General features: G+C 34.9%; 2 protein-coding genes across 2 annotated transcripts; both read right to left on the reverse strand.

Moving 5' to 3' along the window:
• Nucleotides 1-7824: 7824 nt before the first annotated feature.
• Nucleotides 7825-9509, reverse strand: LOC145117234 (tRNA (Ile)-lysidine synthase). The gene is made up of 4 exons (XM_079053544.1): nucleotides 8886-9509; nucleotides 8689-8799; nucleotides 8313-8597; nucleotides 7825-8228 (listed from the first exon to the last, which is right to left on the reverse strand). The coding sequence occupies exons 1-4, from the start codon at nucleotides 9396-9398 to the stop codon at nucleotides 8025-8027; spliced, it is 1113 nt and encodes a 370-aa protein (XP_078909670.1). The 5' UTR covers nucleotides 9399-9509; the 3' UTR covers nucleotides 7825-8024.
• A 1452-nt stretch (nucleotides 9510-10961) lies between these two features.
• Nucleotides 10962-12232, reverse strand: LOC145117112 (transcription factor MYB39-like). Its single transcript, XM_079053420.1, has 3 exons — nucleotides 12067-12232; nucleotides 11816-11948; nucleotides 10962-11706 (listed from the first exon to the last, which is right to left on the reverse strand). The coding sequence occupies exons 1-3, from the start codon at nucleotides 12200-12202 to the stop codon at nucleotides 10962-10964; spliced, it is 1014 nt and encodes a 337-aa protein (XP_078909546.1). The 5' UTR covers nucleotides 12203-12232.
• Nucleotides 12233-17392: the final 5160 nt, after the last annotated feature.

The raw sequence follows: 17392 nt of genomic DNA on the forward strand, positions 1-17392 counted from the left end.
ATCAATAGCCTCGGTGATGAGACGGGTAGCCTAAAAAATGCAAGGAGAAGTGCGAGGGGCAAGTTTGTGAGTGAGGTTAAGATGAGGGTAACATAAGCAACCAAAGACTCTAAGGTGAGAATATGTTGGGTGTTTTTGAAACAACTTGAAATGTGGTGTGACATTATTAATGGATGTGGATGGAAGAATGTTTAATAAGTGACATGCCATATGAAGAGCTTCCGCCCAAAATGTGGGTGGAAGATGAGAGTGAGAAAGCAAGGTACGGACGGTGTTGTTAATAGTTCTTAACATGCGTTCAGACTTACCGTTTTGTTGGGACGTGTAAGGGCATGAAAAGCGCATATAAATACCATTAGAGTCACAAAGATCACGAAAGGCACGATTATTATACTCTCCCCCATTATCACATTGAAAAGCTTTAATGTCGCGATTAAATTGATTACGAACAAAAGCACGAAAGTGAACAAACTTAGCAAACACATCAGATTTACGTTGTAAAGGATACACCCAAACATAATGAGAGAAATGATCTAGAAAAATAACATAATATTTCAAACCACTATGACTCACCAAGGGAGAAGTCCAAACATCAGAATGTACCAAATCAAAAGGAAAAGAAACATTAGAATTAGAAAGACTAAACGGAAGTCGAACATGTTTGCCTGCTTGACAGGCAGAGCAATGATGGTTGGACTTAGTTTTATTACATTGGATAAATTTACTAGAAATTAATTGTTTAAAAGCAGTATCGCCAGGATGACCAAGACGTTGATGCCAAACAGAAGGACTAATAACAGCAAGGGCTTGATGAGACGGAGCAGTAATGGGGTAGAGATCACCAGAGCTATCACAGCGGAGAAGAACCTGCTTGGTCAGGAAGTCCTTCACAGAAAAACCAAAAGCATCAAACTCGATAGAACATAAATTATCTCTAGTAAATTTCCGAACAGAAACTAAATTTTTGATTATTTGAGGAGTAATTAAGATGTTGTGAAGGTGGAGGGTGCGGTAAGGATTATGAGTAGAAAGAGTAGAGGATCCGGTCTTAGTTACATTAATAGATGATCCATCACCAACCATAACAGAATGAATATTGCAATTAGAACAAGATGAATTAAGTATACCTTCGTTCGAGTGTATGTGAGATGTAGCACCAGAATCCATATACCAACCACCGTTAGCCGGGTCATTGAGGCTCATAGCACTAAAAAACTGAGGCAATTGGGTGGCCTTGTCGGAATTTGCATTGGAGGCTGTCTCGGACCAAGAAGGAGCCTGCTGAGTTGGGCCTAAAGAAGATGCAGCAAAATGGGCCTGTTGGTTGTGGGCCGGCTGATTGCTGGTGCGCCAATGAGTGTGTGGAGATCTTTGGGCCTGAGGTGGCGTAGGGAGAAGCCCAACTTGCTGGGAACTGGACCCAGCTGGAAGAAGAGCCCATGCATAACCTGGTGGGGAAGCCCATGGTGCCGACACAAGCTTATTTCGCTGATCAGAAGGTCGGCGCTGAGATTGCCGATTTCCTCCACCACGACCATTGCCACGGCGGCTGAAGCCGCCTCTGTTGTGATGACCGGAGTTATTGCGGGACGCATCAGAGAGGAGCAGAGTGGGAGAGGAAGAGTGTTCCGCATGAGTGGGTTGTACCTTACAGGGAAGATTGATACGTTGCTCTTCAACTTCAAGCATGGAGCGAATAGTAGAAAAGGATGGAGTAGGAGTGGTATGGCGGATCAGCATGGCAAGGGAATCATATTGGTAAGACAATCCATTGATGGTATACATCACAAGGTTTTTCTCCGGTACATGACTTTCAAGATTTTCAAGCAAGTCGGCAATAGTTTTTATTCGGGTGCAGTAGGCTAGAACCGTGGAGTCTCCCATGGTAATGTTCCTGATTTCATTGTCTAACTGAAAAGCTTTGGCATCCTTATTAACATGAAAAAGTCTCTCCAAGTTGGTCCAAACCTGGTGAGCGGAAGCGTTTGGTTTGAGGATCGTATTGAGTAAAGCTTGAGATAACGTACCATAGAGCCAATACTTGACAATATTGTCAATACGAGACCATTCTGCATCTGGCAAGTCAGCCGGAGTTTTGGTCCGAGAAGTCAAATGGGTGTCGACACCATAACCTGCACAGTGAGTGAGAAAGAGTTCCCGCCAGGCATCATAGTTATGGCGGTCCAAGTCAAGTATGAGAGGTACAGAAAAACGAATATTGGTGATTCTATAAGGTTTGTCTGTGGCCATTGGAGAATGAAAGGGAAGAAGAAGAATAACAGAGAAGAAGAGAAATCGTAGGGAGGAATTAGGGTACGACGATTAGAGGCCTGATACCATATTACAGAGGGTAATTTCCCATGAGTGCCAATCACATTCACATTCCAAATATATACACGAACAAGAGATTGTAAATACAAAAAGGCCTTTGGCCAATATAGGGCTAAACTAATAACAATAATACAACACATAAATATATACTAACACTACTTTCATCATAACTTAGTTATCTTTGGGGGATATATATCAGAAAGTCCTCAATGTCAATCTCATCAAAATGTCATCATATCCTCGTACAAAACCTTAAAAATAAATAAATAAAGTTCTAGAATCGCGAAACCGATGGCATCGATAAGTATTACAAACCATAAATATAATTGGTGTATACTTCAAAGCATTTACTTCGCATACTCCACATTATGGTGATAAAATGATCAATACCGATGATATGCTCTTTCAGTTAGATGAATACTTCTTGAGGATTGTTTAATCAAATACTTAGATTACTGAAAGGTCTATATAATTTCATTAAATATGGGATAGAAGGGCTACATGAAAAGACCAAAATACTGTTATATGCATGGCATATGAGGTATCTTAATGATTCCATCTTAACAACGACCAAATATACAACCAAACTACAAAATAGGAACCACATGCTCAAGAAATGAATCTTCTGGAATAAAGATGACACTTTTGGCAAACAATGAGGACCAAACATGTAATTTACTCAACAGTTCATTCAATTAAATATGTGTCATGTAACTATGGCGGTGCCAAATTGGCCATTCCTTTGATTTTGATGCTACACCACTACGTCATCGAGGGTGACTATTCGCACCATTTTTTGGGCCCACAAGGCTACAACAATTGAAACAACTTTTCAAACTGATAAATTATCAGTAGCTTGTAAGTTCACGATTGTGACCTATGTGATGCAAAATCACAGTCGATTCTACAACAATTATTTTTTCGGAGGTTAAAATACTAGAAAAAAAAAAGTGCAATTTTTTATCATTTTATTAACCATCTCAAAATATTTAGCAATTGAACACTTTTACTTTTCATGTCTTATTCAGAAACCCATAAAAGTTGCCTACAAATCACAAATGGTTGCATATATTTACTTACTTTTGAATATAAAAAATGAGGTAAGATGTTAATTACTAAAAGGTGACAATGAAATGGAATATATGACTATAAGGAAAATATCATATTAGTCCAATGAACTTGTTACGTTTGTTTTAAAATGTCACTATTGTTATTTTTTTGCACAATAGATCATTAAACTTAAAAAACAATGTCAATTAAGCCATTATTGAAAATCTGAAGTAGTCATCCGGTAACACTGCTTATGTGGCAATAAATACACAACCACGTTGTCAATTAGCAAAGAAGAAAGTCAGCTAAATTTGTGTTTTGTTATTGTCTCCAACTTCATCTGTTCTTTACTGATGAAGACCATAAACAGTAATTGTTCAAAGACACAAATCCCAATTGCTAAAATGCTCACTTTGAAAACACATTCAAGATGCCAAGAACAATGGCCAACATCCATCTTCCACCACCAGAACAGACCCAAAATCATATATCTAGGTTTTACCAAAGACGATGAATTTGTGTTTAGCTTTTTTTTTAAACTGAACTTGATCATCAATTATCATTAAAATCAAGAATTAACATCGAGAATGAAGAGAGATTGCAGAAACGATTTCAAAGCCCCAATGCCCAAAAACAAGAAGCGAAGCATCAGTAGAATCGAATAACTAAGAATCAAACCCAGAAACTGTGAACACAAATCAAAATATTTGTAGAAACGATTACAATACCAGAAAAAAGAATCAATATGGTTGGTGAATCGCGGTGAATTCGTTTTCCTTGTCTTCGTTTGTTCCTCCACTAATTGTGATGGATCTCGATTCAATTTGGTTGGTGAATCGAGGTGGCGAGTGTTAGTTTTTGGGGTATAGGGTTACTGAGAAATTGACCAATGTTCAACAACAATCTCCACATAAGTCTGAGACCACTAAAAATGGAAATGACTATGTTCAATCGCCGAGAAACCGAGAGCACAACATCACAAATACTTCATTTCGTGAAGAATCTTCAGGCTCTTCACCTCGGGCTTCTTCCCCTCGTGTCTCTTCACCTTGAGTTTCTTCTCCGAGATCGACCACGACCAAATACGTGATTCCAGCTCCGGTTCAGAGCCCAAGTCGTAGCCTTAGCCCTTGCCCTTTTCCTAGATTAAAACCTGTTATAGTGGGTTAAGTGATTTTTTTAATAGGTAAAGCGAGAATTCATTCCCTTAATGTACAAAAAAAAAGTTGGGTGACCTTTTAAAACAAACAAGATTAGTTCGATCGGCTAATATGACATTTGCCAATGAATATATGGATGTATGTCCTAGGTACTTATATGTGACTATGTGAGTATGCAAAGACGGTGCAAGCTTGCTACGAGGGGTCTTTGGACGCCCTTTGAGTCGGAAAAATAATTAGTGTATTTTATGATCGATTATATAAACTAATGTGGTGTCATAGTTTGATATACTTAAGGAATTATATTATTTTTTAAGGAATATTCCATAAAAATCCTAATATTTTAGTGTCATAATTGATTTAGTCTTTATATGTTTTTTTTTATTCACTTAAGTCTCAAAAATCGGAAAATGTATTCATTTTAACCTTTTTACCTAGTCAATAGTCATCATACTTTCAAAAATCACATTTTTGGCTTAGATTTTAAGTTTTATTACAATTTTGGCCCAGATAATAATTTTTTTTTTACGAATTCATCATAAATTTAGCTTTTTACATCTTTTTTTTCAAAATATTGTTTCGAAAATGTTTTGTTTGTTGTATAAAATCATATTTATACACAAGAAACATATTTTTCATATAAAAACTTTCTTTTTTCTATATAAAAACATTTTTAAAACATTTTCTATGCAAAATACCTATATAAAAGCATTTTATTAAAAAAGATTTTTGTATGTAAAATACATTTTTATAAAAACCTTTTTTTTTAATTTAAATACATGTTTTTAAAAGCGTAGTTATATGAAAATACGTGAAATACACTGACGTAAAATATGTTATTATACACATATATACCTTAAGAAACTTTTATAAAATAGGTATTTATTAAGTATATAAAAAACATTTTGTGTGCATATAAATACATAAATATATACAAACTCGTTTTTATAAAAAAAATTGTATACAAACAAGTATTTTAACATGGCTTCACTAAGCTAATCTATTACTTATGAGATAAACCTCACTTCCAACAAATATTCATAAAAAAATTAAAAATATTATTTTATGAACATAGAGTCAGGCCGGTAGAGAATTTAAATTTGTAGCCAAAGATGGTGTAGTCAAAAGTAGAACATAAAATTACGTTTGGCTAGTCGTTTTGACAAAAAAAACATATTATGTTAAAGCGGCCCATTTACCCTTTGCTTCAAATTACTAGACATCAAGTCTTGAAAGTGTAAACAAAACGTAAATTGTGTTTAGGTTTATATCGTTCTTTGCTTAGTTTTTTAACTATACTTATTGAGTTTTATACATATTTCCTCGAAAACAATCATCGGTTGCTCAAAATAGAAAACGAAAAGGAAAAGGACAACAAATGGCTAGTTGTTTACAACAGTCTTTTGAATGAATATTTTTGTTAAAAATCGAATGCTAAATCGAAATTTCTTGGAGACGACTTGATAAATAGTAGATATACATTTATGATTGTTTTACATTTGATTGATTTGATTTTTTAATTAACTTATGTATTTCTTGTATTTTTGAAGATTCTCAATGTCAAAAATAGTTAAAATTAGGATGAGCGCATGATCCCAGAGAAAAGAGAAATGGACAGGAACGGAAAAAAAACTGAACTAGACTGAACCGGATTTACCTAAAACCAGGCCAGCTCCAATAAATTTAACTTATCGGTTTTCGGGTAAGTACCGAAACAGAAAGCCCAACAAACAGTCCAACAACTTATAATCCACTTGAAGTACCGAAACCCGGTTTGGGGAACCGGAAAACCATAAACGGGTCCGATTCCGATTTTTGAAAATCGGTTTTCGGTCGTCAGACCAGGTCCGACCCGTTGCTCATCTTAAAGTAATCTATTTGAAACTGCTGTGATTTTGCAACTTGCTGTCCTGTTGACTACTTGACCATTTGGATATTTGGATTGGAGATTTGAAGTTCAAAGTTACATAATTCCATAGACTACTCATCCTTTTTGGTTAACATATACCGATATACGTTTAAAAATTTTAAACTTGAATAAGGATTCGCCTTTATGTAATCAACTATTAATATCTCGTTTTATTTTTCAGTTAGTACGAAGTTATTAATATCTCGTTTTATTTTTCAGTTAGTACGAAGTGCATCATTTGCTTGAGGCTCTGCTATTGTAGATAGTTTGGGTAGATTCTCAATTTGTGAAAATGTATTAGTAATGTATTTATCTTTGAAGGATGTAAGTGTAAACTAGTACTAATATGGAATTTTAATCAAATAATTTTTTTTACTGTACTTATGTTTAATAAAATTTTTGTTATATATCGTTCGATACAAACATATGGACATCATCTCTTTATCTTTCCCCTGTCATGGAAAACAAAAGACCAACCCTGTGTATGTAATCATACATCCATATATTCATACATGTATATACGCACACACCATTACCCGCCCCTACATATAGAGTAAATATGTATGTACATACATGTATGCCTACATACACATGTGCATATATACATACATGCTTACGTATGAAGACATACATGTATGAACACATGTATTGATGCATACATGTATGTACGCAAACACCACCACACACATACACACAATGACGTTTGATTCAAAGGAAATTGGTAAAATGAAATTTCAAAAGTGTTTGACAATCTTTTCAGATGGAATGCGAATTCATTAGGAATTGTTAACTCCATTACATAGATGAATCTATCATTCCTTACCAAAATGAATGGAATGATCAGTTCCACCAAAAATCATTCCCTAAATTTAAATAAAAAAAACACACACAAAATCATATTGTCACCATTGCATAGAATTCTTGAGTTGGAGTTCTCCAAATTTACTAAATTAGGTTTTTGGATAAAACCACCTACCCATGTCATTAAATGGCAACTTACTTTCTCATTTGTCCCATTCAATCCACCTAACTTTTTATTCCACATCCTAGGTCCATGTACTTTCTAACTATGTCCATGTTAGAGGTACAATATGCTGCCACATAGACGCCACATCAGCAAAGAGAAATCACTTTTAAGATCGAGCAAAATGGTAAGTACAAAAAAATGTTTCTTGGCCTTGATGATATAAATGAAAATTTACATTGCCATCCTAGGTCTATGTACTTTCTAATTTTGTTTCATTCTTTGCTGATGTGGCATCAAGATACAACAGCATAGATGCCACATCAGCAAAGAAACATGTCACTTTTAAACCGGGTCACCTAGATGGAGCAACATTAGAAAGTACAAAAAAGTAGGTTGCAATTTCAACCTTAACCCAAAACAATAGCCCAAGAACTTTTATTAGCACATATGGCTCCAACATATCTGAATCTTTCAAAGCTCTAAAGATGGTATACAAAGCAGAAATTTAGTAACATCAACTCAAACTAAAAGTCATGAAATGAACAAACTCTACCTAATAGCTAGTTTCAAATGACTCCTGTACGTTTCTTTAAAATTGGGAAAGTGTTTAGTTCCATGGACTAGGAAGCCTGGCATCTCTGAATACAGAAGTACCACCATTGGCTGCTGGTGAAGGAGATGAAGCAATGTAATTTGTTCCTGTTACAGATACAGTTGGATTACCATTACCATTACCTTGTTGGCTTGTAGGAGCAAATCTTGATGGGCTACTTGTCACTACCCCTGAAGTTGTTCGTGAAGGATTTGATGCCTGCATTTATTCCAAAAGATTCACACCCCTTTTATAAAAAAATGATGTTGATCTAACTGGATACTTTGTTAAATTATGTTTTACCATAGCAAAAGGGGTCCTTCTATGAAGGGAATCTGAAGATGGTGACACGCTACTCATTCTTGGTAAACTGCGTGAATGTTGATTTTGATTTTGACCATCATCAGCATCTGCTCCATCTGTATCGCCATTACAGTTGACTTCTGAGGCGGGTCGTGGAGTCACCTGTCTACTCATGGAACCAGAGTCATTCCCAACATCCACTTGGAGAGATATTGATTGGTGCCCTGTAGTAGTACCCTGCTGCACATTGCTTCTTCTTCGTAGCTCCTCTTCAGCACTCAAAATCTATGAACCCAAAGATAGGAAAGAATTTTGTTAGAATAAAGAATTATGGTGAGGTTATCAAATAAGAAAGGAACATATACAGTATACTCACCTGTTTCAGAACTTGTACCAGATTATGCTTCCTTGCATTCAGGATCTGCAACTTCTCTTCAACCTCCTTTTTCCTTTTCTCTATATCACTCAGTGTAACGTTCTTAAGTGGCTGGTAGGCAAAAATACTAGTAGTTAAAGTCATTCGTTTCAATTCTCAACAATGATAAACAATCCATAGCAAGAACCGATTAATACCTCTAACTGATGTTGAGCATCCGTTTTCCCTTCCTCTTGAAGGTCATCCACAGCATTTAAGGCGTTTTCCGGGACATCAACAACAGCTTTAGCATCATCAACTGCCACTAATTGTTCACCAGGAATCACTAAAGTCTCATCTTCATCGCCGACCTTTGATTCTTTCTGACCGTTTGCTTCTTGATCTGCATGATTTGATTTCACCAATTCGTCATCAAATGTTTTATCGTCATTAACCTTTGATGCTTCCTCGTCTTTGGAGACATCTTCCACAGCAGGTCCGTCGGATTCAGGTGGTTCTCTATCATCGGAAGTAGCATCCTCAACAGAATTCTCATTAGGGTTAGGGTTAGGGTTCGGGGTAGTGGACTCGAGGCGAGAAAGGGCTCTGGAACGGCGTTGGAGGAGATTCTTGAAATCCTTAGGAGAGATTTTGGGGGTGGGCACTAGCCATTGGTGGGGAACGTCAGGGCTCCGGTGGAGCTTCCCTTTGTAAAGCGAAATCGCAACCATTTTTTCTGGGATCGTCTTTCTCCTTCGCTGTCTCTGATTCCCCTTCTAACAGTCCTTTTAAACGGGTCGGGTATCCGCCACGCCTTTCGACCGAATGTGTAATGTGTTGGTTTTCAGTTTCACGGTTTTTAAAGGCGTAATCAAATTAATTTATAGCTTTCTAAAATAATAGGAGTAACATTTTTTTTATTTTGGTTTATTTTAAAACTAAAATTTATTTATTCTTGTTAAATTACTTTAACCATCACCATATTTAACAAATAAAAGGTTGTAACAAAAGATAATTAAAGTATATTATAATTTTTCATAAAATCATTAAAGTTCATGTTTTTGAATATTTAAATATTGTTTTGTTTATATGCTTATATATTAGTGATCACTTTTGGTAGTAGAAGTGCATGCTTCATCAGTTGAGTTGAAAAAGAAATATTTGGTTCCATTATTTAAAATCAAAACTAATTGTTAACATATACAAATGGTTTGGTTGATCGAAATTTAAATTTAGAAAAGGTAAAAAAAAATCAATTTACAATCAAAATGAAAAACAAAGTCAAAAAGTTAATAAAAGAATAATACTATCACATGAATATTTCTTAATTTTAGATAATAATAGCTTCAATTACTATAAATATATAAAATATTATTGTTGTAGCTACTTCAAAACACTTTAATTTAAAAAATAATTCCGATTTTATAATAAAAATTTACTATAAAATGATAAGTAAATATTAACTAATATCTTATAAAAAAGTTACATTTTTTCATTATTATAATTATAATTATTCAATCATCAAAATCCTAATTTATGAGGAAAAAAATACTAGTTAAACGGGTCCGAACCCAACCTAAATGACCCCTGAAAACCCGGAAAACATGATTTAGTTAAATCAAAACTAGATTGGTATATAGGAACCGATCAAGGTACGAGACCGTGTAAAATGGGTGTCGAGCTGGAAAACCCAGAAATATCAAAACGGGTAGGGTGGATCCCGGTTAAGTGGATCTAGAACTGGTAATGTGTAATCTGTGAAATTTTTAAAAATTGCATAACTCATTCGTTTGAAGTCTAATTAACGTGAAATATTTTCCAACATGTATTTTATAGTTTGTACTTCAATTTAGGTTATAATTTCATTATTGTTGGTTCCATACTAAATGAGTTACAGTCTTCCGAAATCATGGTATCAAAGTTGAAACTTTTTAATTTTTCAAGTTTTTCCTAGTCCGGTTCTCTTTACCCATTTTCCCCAACCAAGTATACCCGATACCTGTTTTAGGCTTATATTAATATCCGATATCCGGCCCACTTTAAGCTTATACCGGTTCTGATTTTAAACCGGGTTTGTGGGTTGGGAGCTCATCCTAAGTTCACCTTAAACTTCCAATCAAATACATCTTACTAGTAAACCATATTCAGACTCATTGTTTCTTCCTAAGTTCACCTTAAACTTCCAATCAAATACATCTTACTAGTAAACCATATTCAGACTCATTGTTTCTTCCTACATGGACGATGGAACAAGCCATTATTCTAAAATTTGAAAAGTCAAACTAAAAGTCAAATCAATAAGATGGTTCACCCAAAAGCCCCGGAAAGTCCAACAGCATATCGTTTTCCGATCCATCCAGCATCGCCTCCACAAACGATCCATCACAACCTTCTTCTATACTTTCTTTAACACCATTCATCAACAATGGCGTATTACACTTAACCACCTCAACCCCTCCCATGGCTTCCAAGTTCAATTTCTCGTCTCCATCTTGCCCATTCTCGATCAGAAAGTCGCGCCAGTTAAACGTCTGTTGTGGGGTCGTCATTTCATTCAAAGTCGAACAGGTACTTGAAGACGACGACGATGATGACGCCACCGAGACATGGAATTGCGTCAGAGAGATTCCGATTCCATGGTTGGTTGAAGAGTCTTTGACATGTGTGATGGCTTGAAGCTGAGTTAGAAGATCGAGTGAATCGGATTTGATTACAACTTCCGGTGGTTCCATTTTGACGTTGTTGTTGTTGTTGTTGAAATTAGGGAAAAATGATTCTGTTGGGGATTGTTGGAATACATGATTTTCTTGATTCGAGATGAAGAATGTGTTGTTGTTGTCTCGATTGAGTGAACCCATTCTGGTTTGGTTTCTTGTGAGTCCACTGATGCTGCCATAGTCAGCAAGCATTTGAGAGAAAGGCCTGTGAGTGACTGGATCGATCCCCATTGCTGATAGCTTCTTCTTTAGTTTGGTGTTCCAGTAGTTCTTCACATCATTATCTGTTCTTCCTGGGAGTTGTTGTGCTATTATAGGCCATCTATACAAACACAAGTTGCATGCATGAATTATTGTGAACAAAGATATATATACTCCATTACAGAAATCACACACTACAGGGAAATATAGAAGAAGGAATATATATGAACCTGCTACCAATGGCGGAATGAAGCTTGATGATCAACTCCTCTTCTTGTTGTGTAAAGCTTTGATGCCTGATATGATCATTCGTTGCAACATTTGTTTTCCTTAACCTACAACTCTTTCCACACCTTCTTAAACCTTTTTTCTCGCACCACAAGAACACAAAATTAAAACCTTTAATATATATATAGCAATCAAACATAATATATTGTTGAAAACTATTATAAAATGATAGTATGTATCATATGATGATCACCTGGTTTCTTGGGAGCCCCTGCTTGCCAATTAGTTGTTGGTTGTTTGGATACAAAGGCGAGCATTTGTGCATCATCTTCTTCGTTCCATGACCCTTTCCTCATACTTAACTTATCACAACACGGAGGTCTCACCATGATCTAGATCAAAAGTCACCCAAAAAGAAAGGAGACTGCATTGTGGGTAATATTTTCTAATGATAGAAATGGCTCAAAGATGATGAACTTAAAAGAAGTAACAATGGGTAAGTCGAAGAAAAGGCGAGAAAAGCATGCTCTAATTAACTAATTTTCATGATCAAATGACATATACTCTGAAATCATGAACCGATCAACGGAAAAATCATCTTTTAAAAAATACAATAATTAGTAGCTCACCTATTTGGATGAGAGAGACTGGAAATAGGTTCATATTGGGTGGATAATTTGGTTAAACATTAGTTATTAAACTAATTGAAAGCTTAAATTATTGATTTTAGTTGGGATTAAAAAGGTGGGAGTGAGTTTTGAATGTGATTTTTTTAGTTACAAATGTGATTACAAGATTGATAAAGACATGATTCAACTAATTAATCGGAAAACACCAAAAGCCCATTGTGTGTCATGCTTCATGTCCACCACTTTTGCATGATCTAGGGTTTATGAACTCGTTTGATTATCTCATTCTAACAATATTTGCGCCTAATTATATATGTTTTGTTATACAATTACAACATGGGTATGTATGGATGAAACCTATTAAAACTTTTGACTTGTTTATATCTAAGAACATGAACGGCTTTCAGAACCAATTTACAGCCAAAAATGTTGATTTAATTAGTGCAAATTTCAAGTAAATAAATGTAAATTAGTACTAAAGTATGCGTTTAATTTTGTTGAGGGTTGCTAATTTTGCTTCCATATACGCCACTTTATTATTGTTTTTAATTGACAAACATATTATTAATGATCCTAAATTGTGTTAGAGGGAAATATAGATTCCGGAAGTAAAGATTCGATTCGTTGAGGAAGCTGAATGAAAGATTGTTTGTTTGCATTGGTAAGTATAGATTCCGTTTATAATTTTCATAAAAATACCTTTTATATGGTTATAAGCCTTTTCTATGGTCATATATATATATATATATATATATATATATATATATATATATATATATATATATATATATATATATATATATATATATATATATATATATATATATATATATATATATAGAGGATAATGATTAAACCCAGTGGTCTAGCCATATGGATGTAACGTTTGGCCCACCCAAGTAATTTGAGTTCTATACTTGTTAAGAAGAAGAATTAGGGCTTCATATGACCTACCCATAACAAAACACATGAAATTGAAAAAGCATACTTTACCTATTAAACATTTGAGGCTTACTGGATATGAGATTCATATATTATATGAGTTAAATAAAAAAATTAAATATCAAAGTGTAAATATTATGTATTTTTTAAAATTAAATTTTAAAATAAGGAATGAAAAAAAATATTTATTGCAATTTATAATCATATTTATTACATTTAATACTTTACTTATATAACTATATGTATTATGTGGCTTTTTAATTTTAAAAATTAAAAAAACCTAGAAATTTGACATGTAGATATTATTTATTTCAAAAATAGCACAAAATTACAAGTGACAAAACTTATGAAAAATTGACATGTGGCAAAATAGATCTTCATTTATTAAGGTAGATATCAATTTCACTATGAATAATTCGAGGTTAGTATAATAAGATAATTACTTAATTACTTGTTTTTATTTTCTTCATACACAATTTAAGTTGACTTATTTCTTACCAATTTAGGTTTGTATTGATTTTATACTTTTATCGAAGGTCTCTAATAAATTAGGTTATTACTTGTTGCAATGAATTAATTATTTGTATTATTGTATTACATATAATTTTGTTTTATATAAGAATTTAATAGTATGTTTGTAATTGAAATTTTTTGTGATTAATGAATTTTGTTGAGCAATGGGAACAAAGCAGAAAAGATTAGATTCGTTTTTACGCATAATGATTTACCAAGAGGTGAAAAGAAAACCACAACAGAAATGGATAATCAAGTATCTTAAAATAATAAGAGAGCGTTGTGTGCAACTTAAATGAATAATATTTTACTTTAGAATGCATATGTTGTTACATTTTGTTATCATTTCTAGTATTCTGCTAATCGTTCATATTTTGTAAATTATTTGGTCTACCCTAAAACAAAATCTTAGCTACGTCACTGATTAAACTAACCAATTTTTAATGTAATACTTAAGAAAATAACCATTTTTTAAATAACCAACATGTCTGGAATAGGATATTCCGAACTCGATTTCGACCGTGTACCCGACCGGTTATGTGGTCCCCCATATATATAGCCTATTTCCGAAATATCGTACTCACCAGAACTCAGAGTGACATTTTTCACAACAAAAAGAGCTTTAGATTGTTGTTTTGACCTAAAAAAAGTCAGATAATTTCGCATGCATGACCTGCTAAATACGAAAATCATAGGTTTTTAGTCGGAAAAAACGTTTTGTTTAAAGTATTTGTGTTGAGAATCTTCAAAAATCATTCACAACAAAAATAGAGCTATTGTGAAAATAAAGTGTTAGATTGAGAGAGATTTTAACATAAAATATAATGTAAACCGATGAGAAATGAAAAAAAATGCTTTATCTATGGAGTAGAGGTGCACATTTGCTTGTTAAAATCAAAACGAAATTTTTTTTAAACTTGTTTGCTTTATTTATATATTGGTTTAGGTTAAAACCTAACCAGTTTTAATCAATTTTTTGGGTTTCAAAGACATAAGCGGTCTAACGGGTTTTGGTAAAACTTGTCTTACTCAGTTTTTACTCCAATAAATTTTTTTCATTAAATCTTAGTATTTACATCCTATCAAAAAGTACAAATTGTAAAACTATAAGTATTTGTGAGACAAGACATTGATTATATTTAAAACCACACTAAATCCCCACTAAAGGAGGAGGGAATGTTTCCCTCCCAACCTATCCAACCCACTATCATCATATTTTTTTCTCTTTTCTTTCTTCCTGCAGTTCCTAAGTTACTATTCTTAAAAATCACAAAAGCAATTTAACATATAAAGACGTGTCCAAGCAATTGTATACAACAAATTTCCTAGACTCCACTACGATTTCTTCCATGCGTATCTTCAACCGAAATTCTATTTCTGTAACGTCCGATTCCTGGTATGTATTTAATTCAAAATTTATTGGTTTTTGTATAGAAACTCGACGAGTTGGAGGCCCCAAACTCGTCGAGTAGGGATGGAAATTGGACGCGGGATGGGAAGTCTACTCGACGAGTTGAGAGCCTCAACTCGACGAGTAGGAGTGGTAGAATGAAACCCTAATTTTCAGGGTTTTGCACCCTATTTAAACACCTTAACCTCCAAAAGTTGGCCTCATTTGCAGCCTCCATCGTCCTAAACCCTAGCCACGAAACCCTAATACACTTTTGAGAGTTTTGAGCCATTCTTGGTGCATTTTTTTTGGTTTTTAAGAAGATGATACTTGAAGAAGGAGCAAGGAAGTGCTGAAAAGAGTAGATCCAGAAGTCTAGCTTCATTTCTGGTTCATCAAAGGTATAAAGCTCCTATCTTGTCTATTATATGCTTAGATATAGTTTTAGGGCATTTCCTCCATATTTTGGTCCAAGAATGTTAGCTTTTGGGACTTGGACGTCCCAAGTGAATACCCTTTCAGATCTAGGGTCTTGAAGGGCTTGCATTGCATAAAGGTGAAAACTTTATGGCCATAGAAGCCCCATGCAACCTTTAGACTACCATTTTGGCCTTTTAAGCTCCAAAGGGCCATGCGTGAAGAGAAAGTTGAAGGCTTTACGTATGCATCTAGTATCTAAGGTCCATATCTCTATTTGTACACCCTATCTCAAAATATAGATGGCTTTTGGAACAAGATCTAGACATTTTAGAGTTAGGGTTTGAGCTATATAACTTGAGGAAGAGTATTAACGGGTAAAGTTGGAAACTTTACCCTTCTAAGGACATTTCCAGTCTATATCTAAAGATGGAGCTAAGATATGAAGATTAGTGACTTAATCCATTAAGAAAGCTTAACAGACTGAAGAACTCGACGAGTTGGGTCGGGGTGTCCCGATCCTGTAAAAGGAAGGACTCGACGAGTTCAAGGACAGGCTCGGCGGGCTAATTTGGGGAAGTCTCGTTTCTGTTGATAGGAGAAACTCGACGAGTTCGTGAAAGAACTCGACGAGTTGGATCGCGATTACAGGGTTTTATGATTCATGGAACTCGACGAGTTGATGGACCAACTCGGCGAGTTGAGTCAACCCAGAACGTTGACTTTGACCAGAATGTTGACTTTGATTTGGACTTTGACCAAAGTTGACCCTTAAGGGGTGATAAGTATGAAAAAGGAATTAAAGGAAATCTTCTATGTATAGGGGCTTAGGTCGGGTGATATCTGGAGACGGAGTTTTTGCAGTTGCTTCCAGTTATCGAGGTGAGTTACCTTCCAGTAGAAGTGGGTCTAAGGCACCAATGTCGGCCTACTAGTAGGTGATTATAGTAGAGATGATTGTCTTTATGATAATTGTCTGGTATGCCACTATCTGTTATGCTTTATGTGCTAGTATGCTATGATATTATGTGATAGTGGTAGGAGGGGTGGGATAGACCCCGTTACCAGTCGAAAGGACCGAAGGGGTAGGCTAGAACCCTGATATGCTAGGCAGCTACCGGTCGAAAGGACCGAAGGGGTAGGCCAACACCCTGATATGCTAGGCAGTTACCGGTTGAAATGACCGAAGGGGTAGGCCAACACCTTGATATGTTAGGCAGTTACCGGTTGAAAGAGACCGAAAGGGTAGGCCAGCACCCGGATATGCTAGGCAGTATGCTTACTGTATGATATGTGGTATGATGGGGGAACTCACTAAGCTTCGTGCTTACGGTTTACAGTTTTGGTTTCAGGTACTACTTCTTCGAAAGGAAAGGACTCGGCATGACTGCAGCGCATCACACCATGATTTTTCGCATTATGATATTCTTGAGATTTGTACTCTGACATTATTATCCTATGACATGTTTTTGAGACATATGACTTATGGGTTTTTATGATATGAGATAACCTTAATGATGTTTTCAATAATCTGTTTTATAAATTTGTTAAATTAAAAATGAAATTTTTGGTCTTAAATTTTGGGATGTTACAAGTTGGTATCAGAGCCTTGGTTTGAGGGATTCGGGCACACCTTCAGGGGTGTCTGGACTCAAATCGAGGATTTGAAAAGTTTTTACAAAAATAAA

Source organism: Lactuca virosa, chromosome 5 (genome assembly GCF_052849685.1).
Source record: "Lactuca virosa cultivar CGN04683 chromosome 5, Lactuca_virosa_CGN04683_v6, whole genome shotgun sequence".
Taxonomy (NCBI): domain Eukaryota; kingdom Viridiplantae; phylum Streptophyta; class Magnoliopsida; order Asterales; family Asteraceae; genus Lactuca; species Lactuca virosa.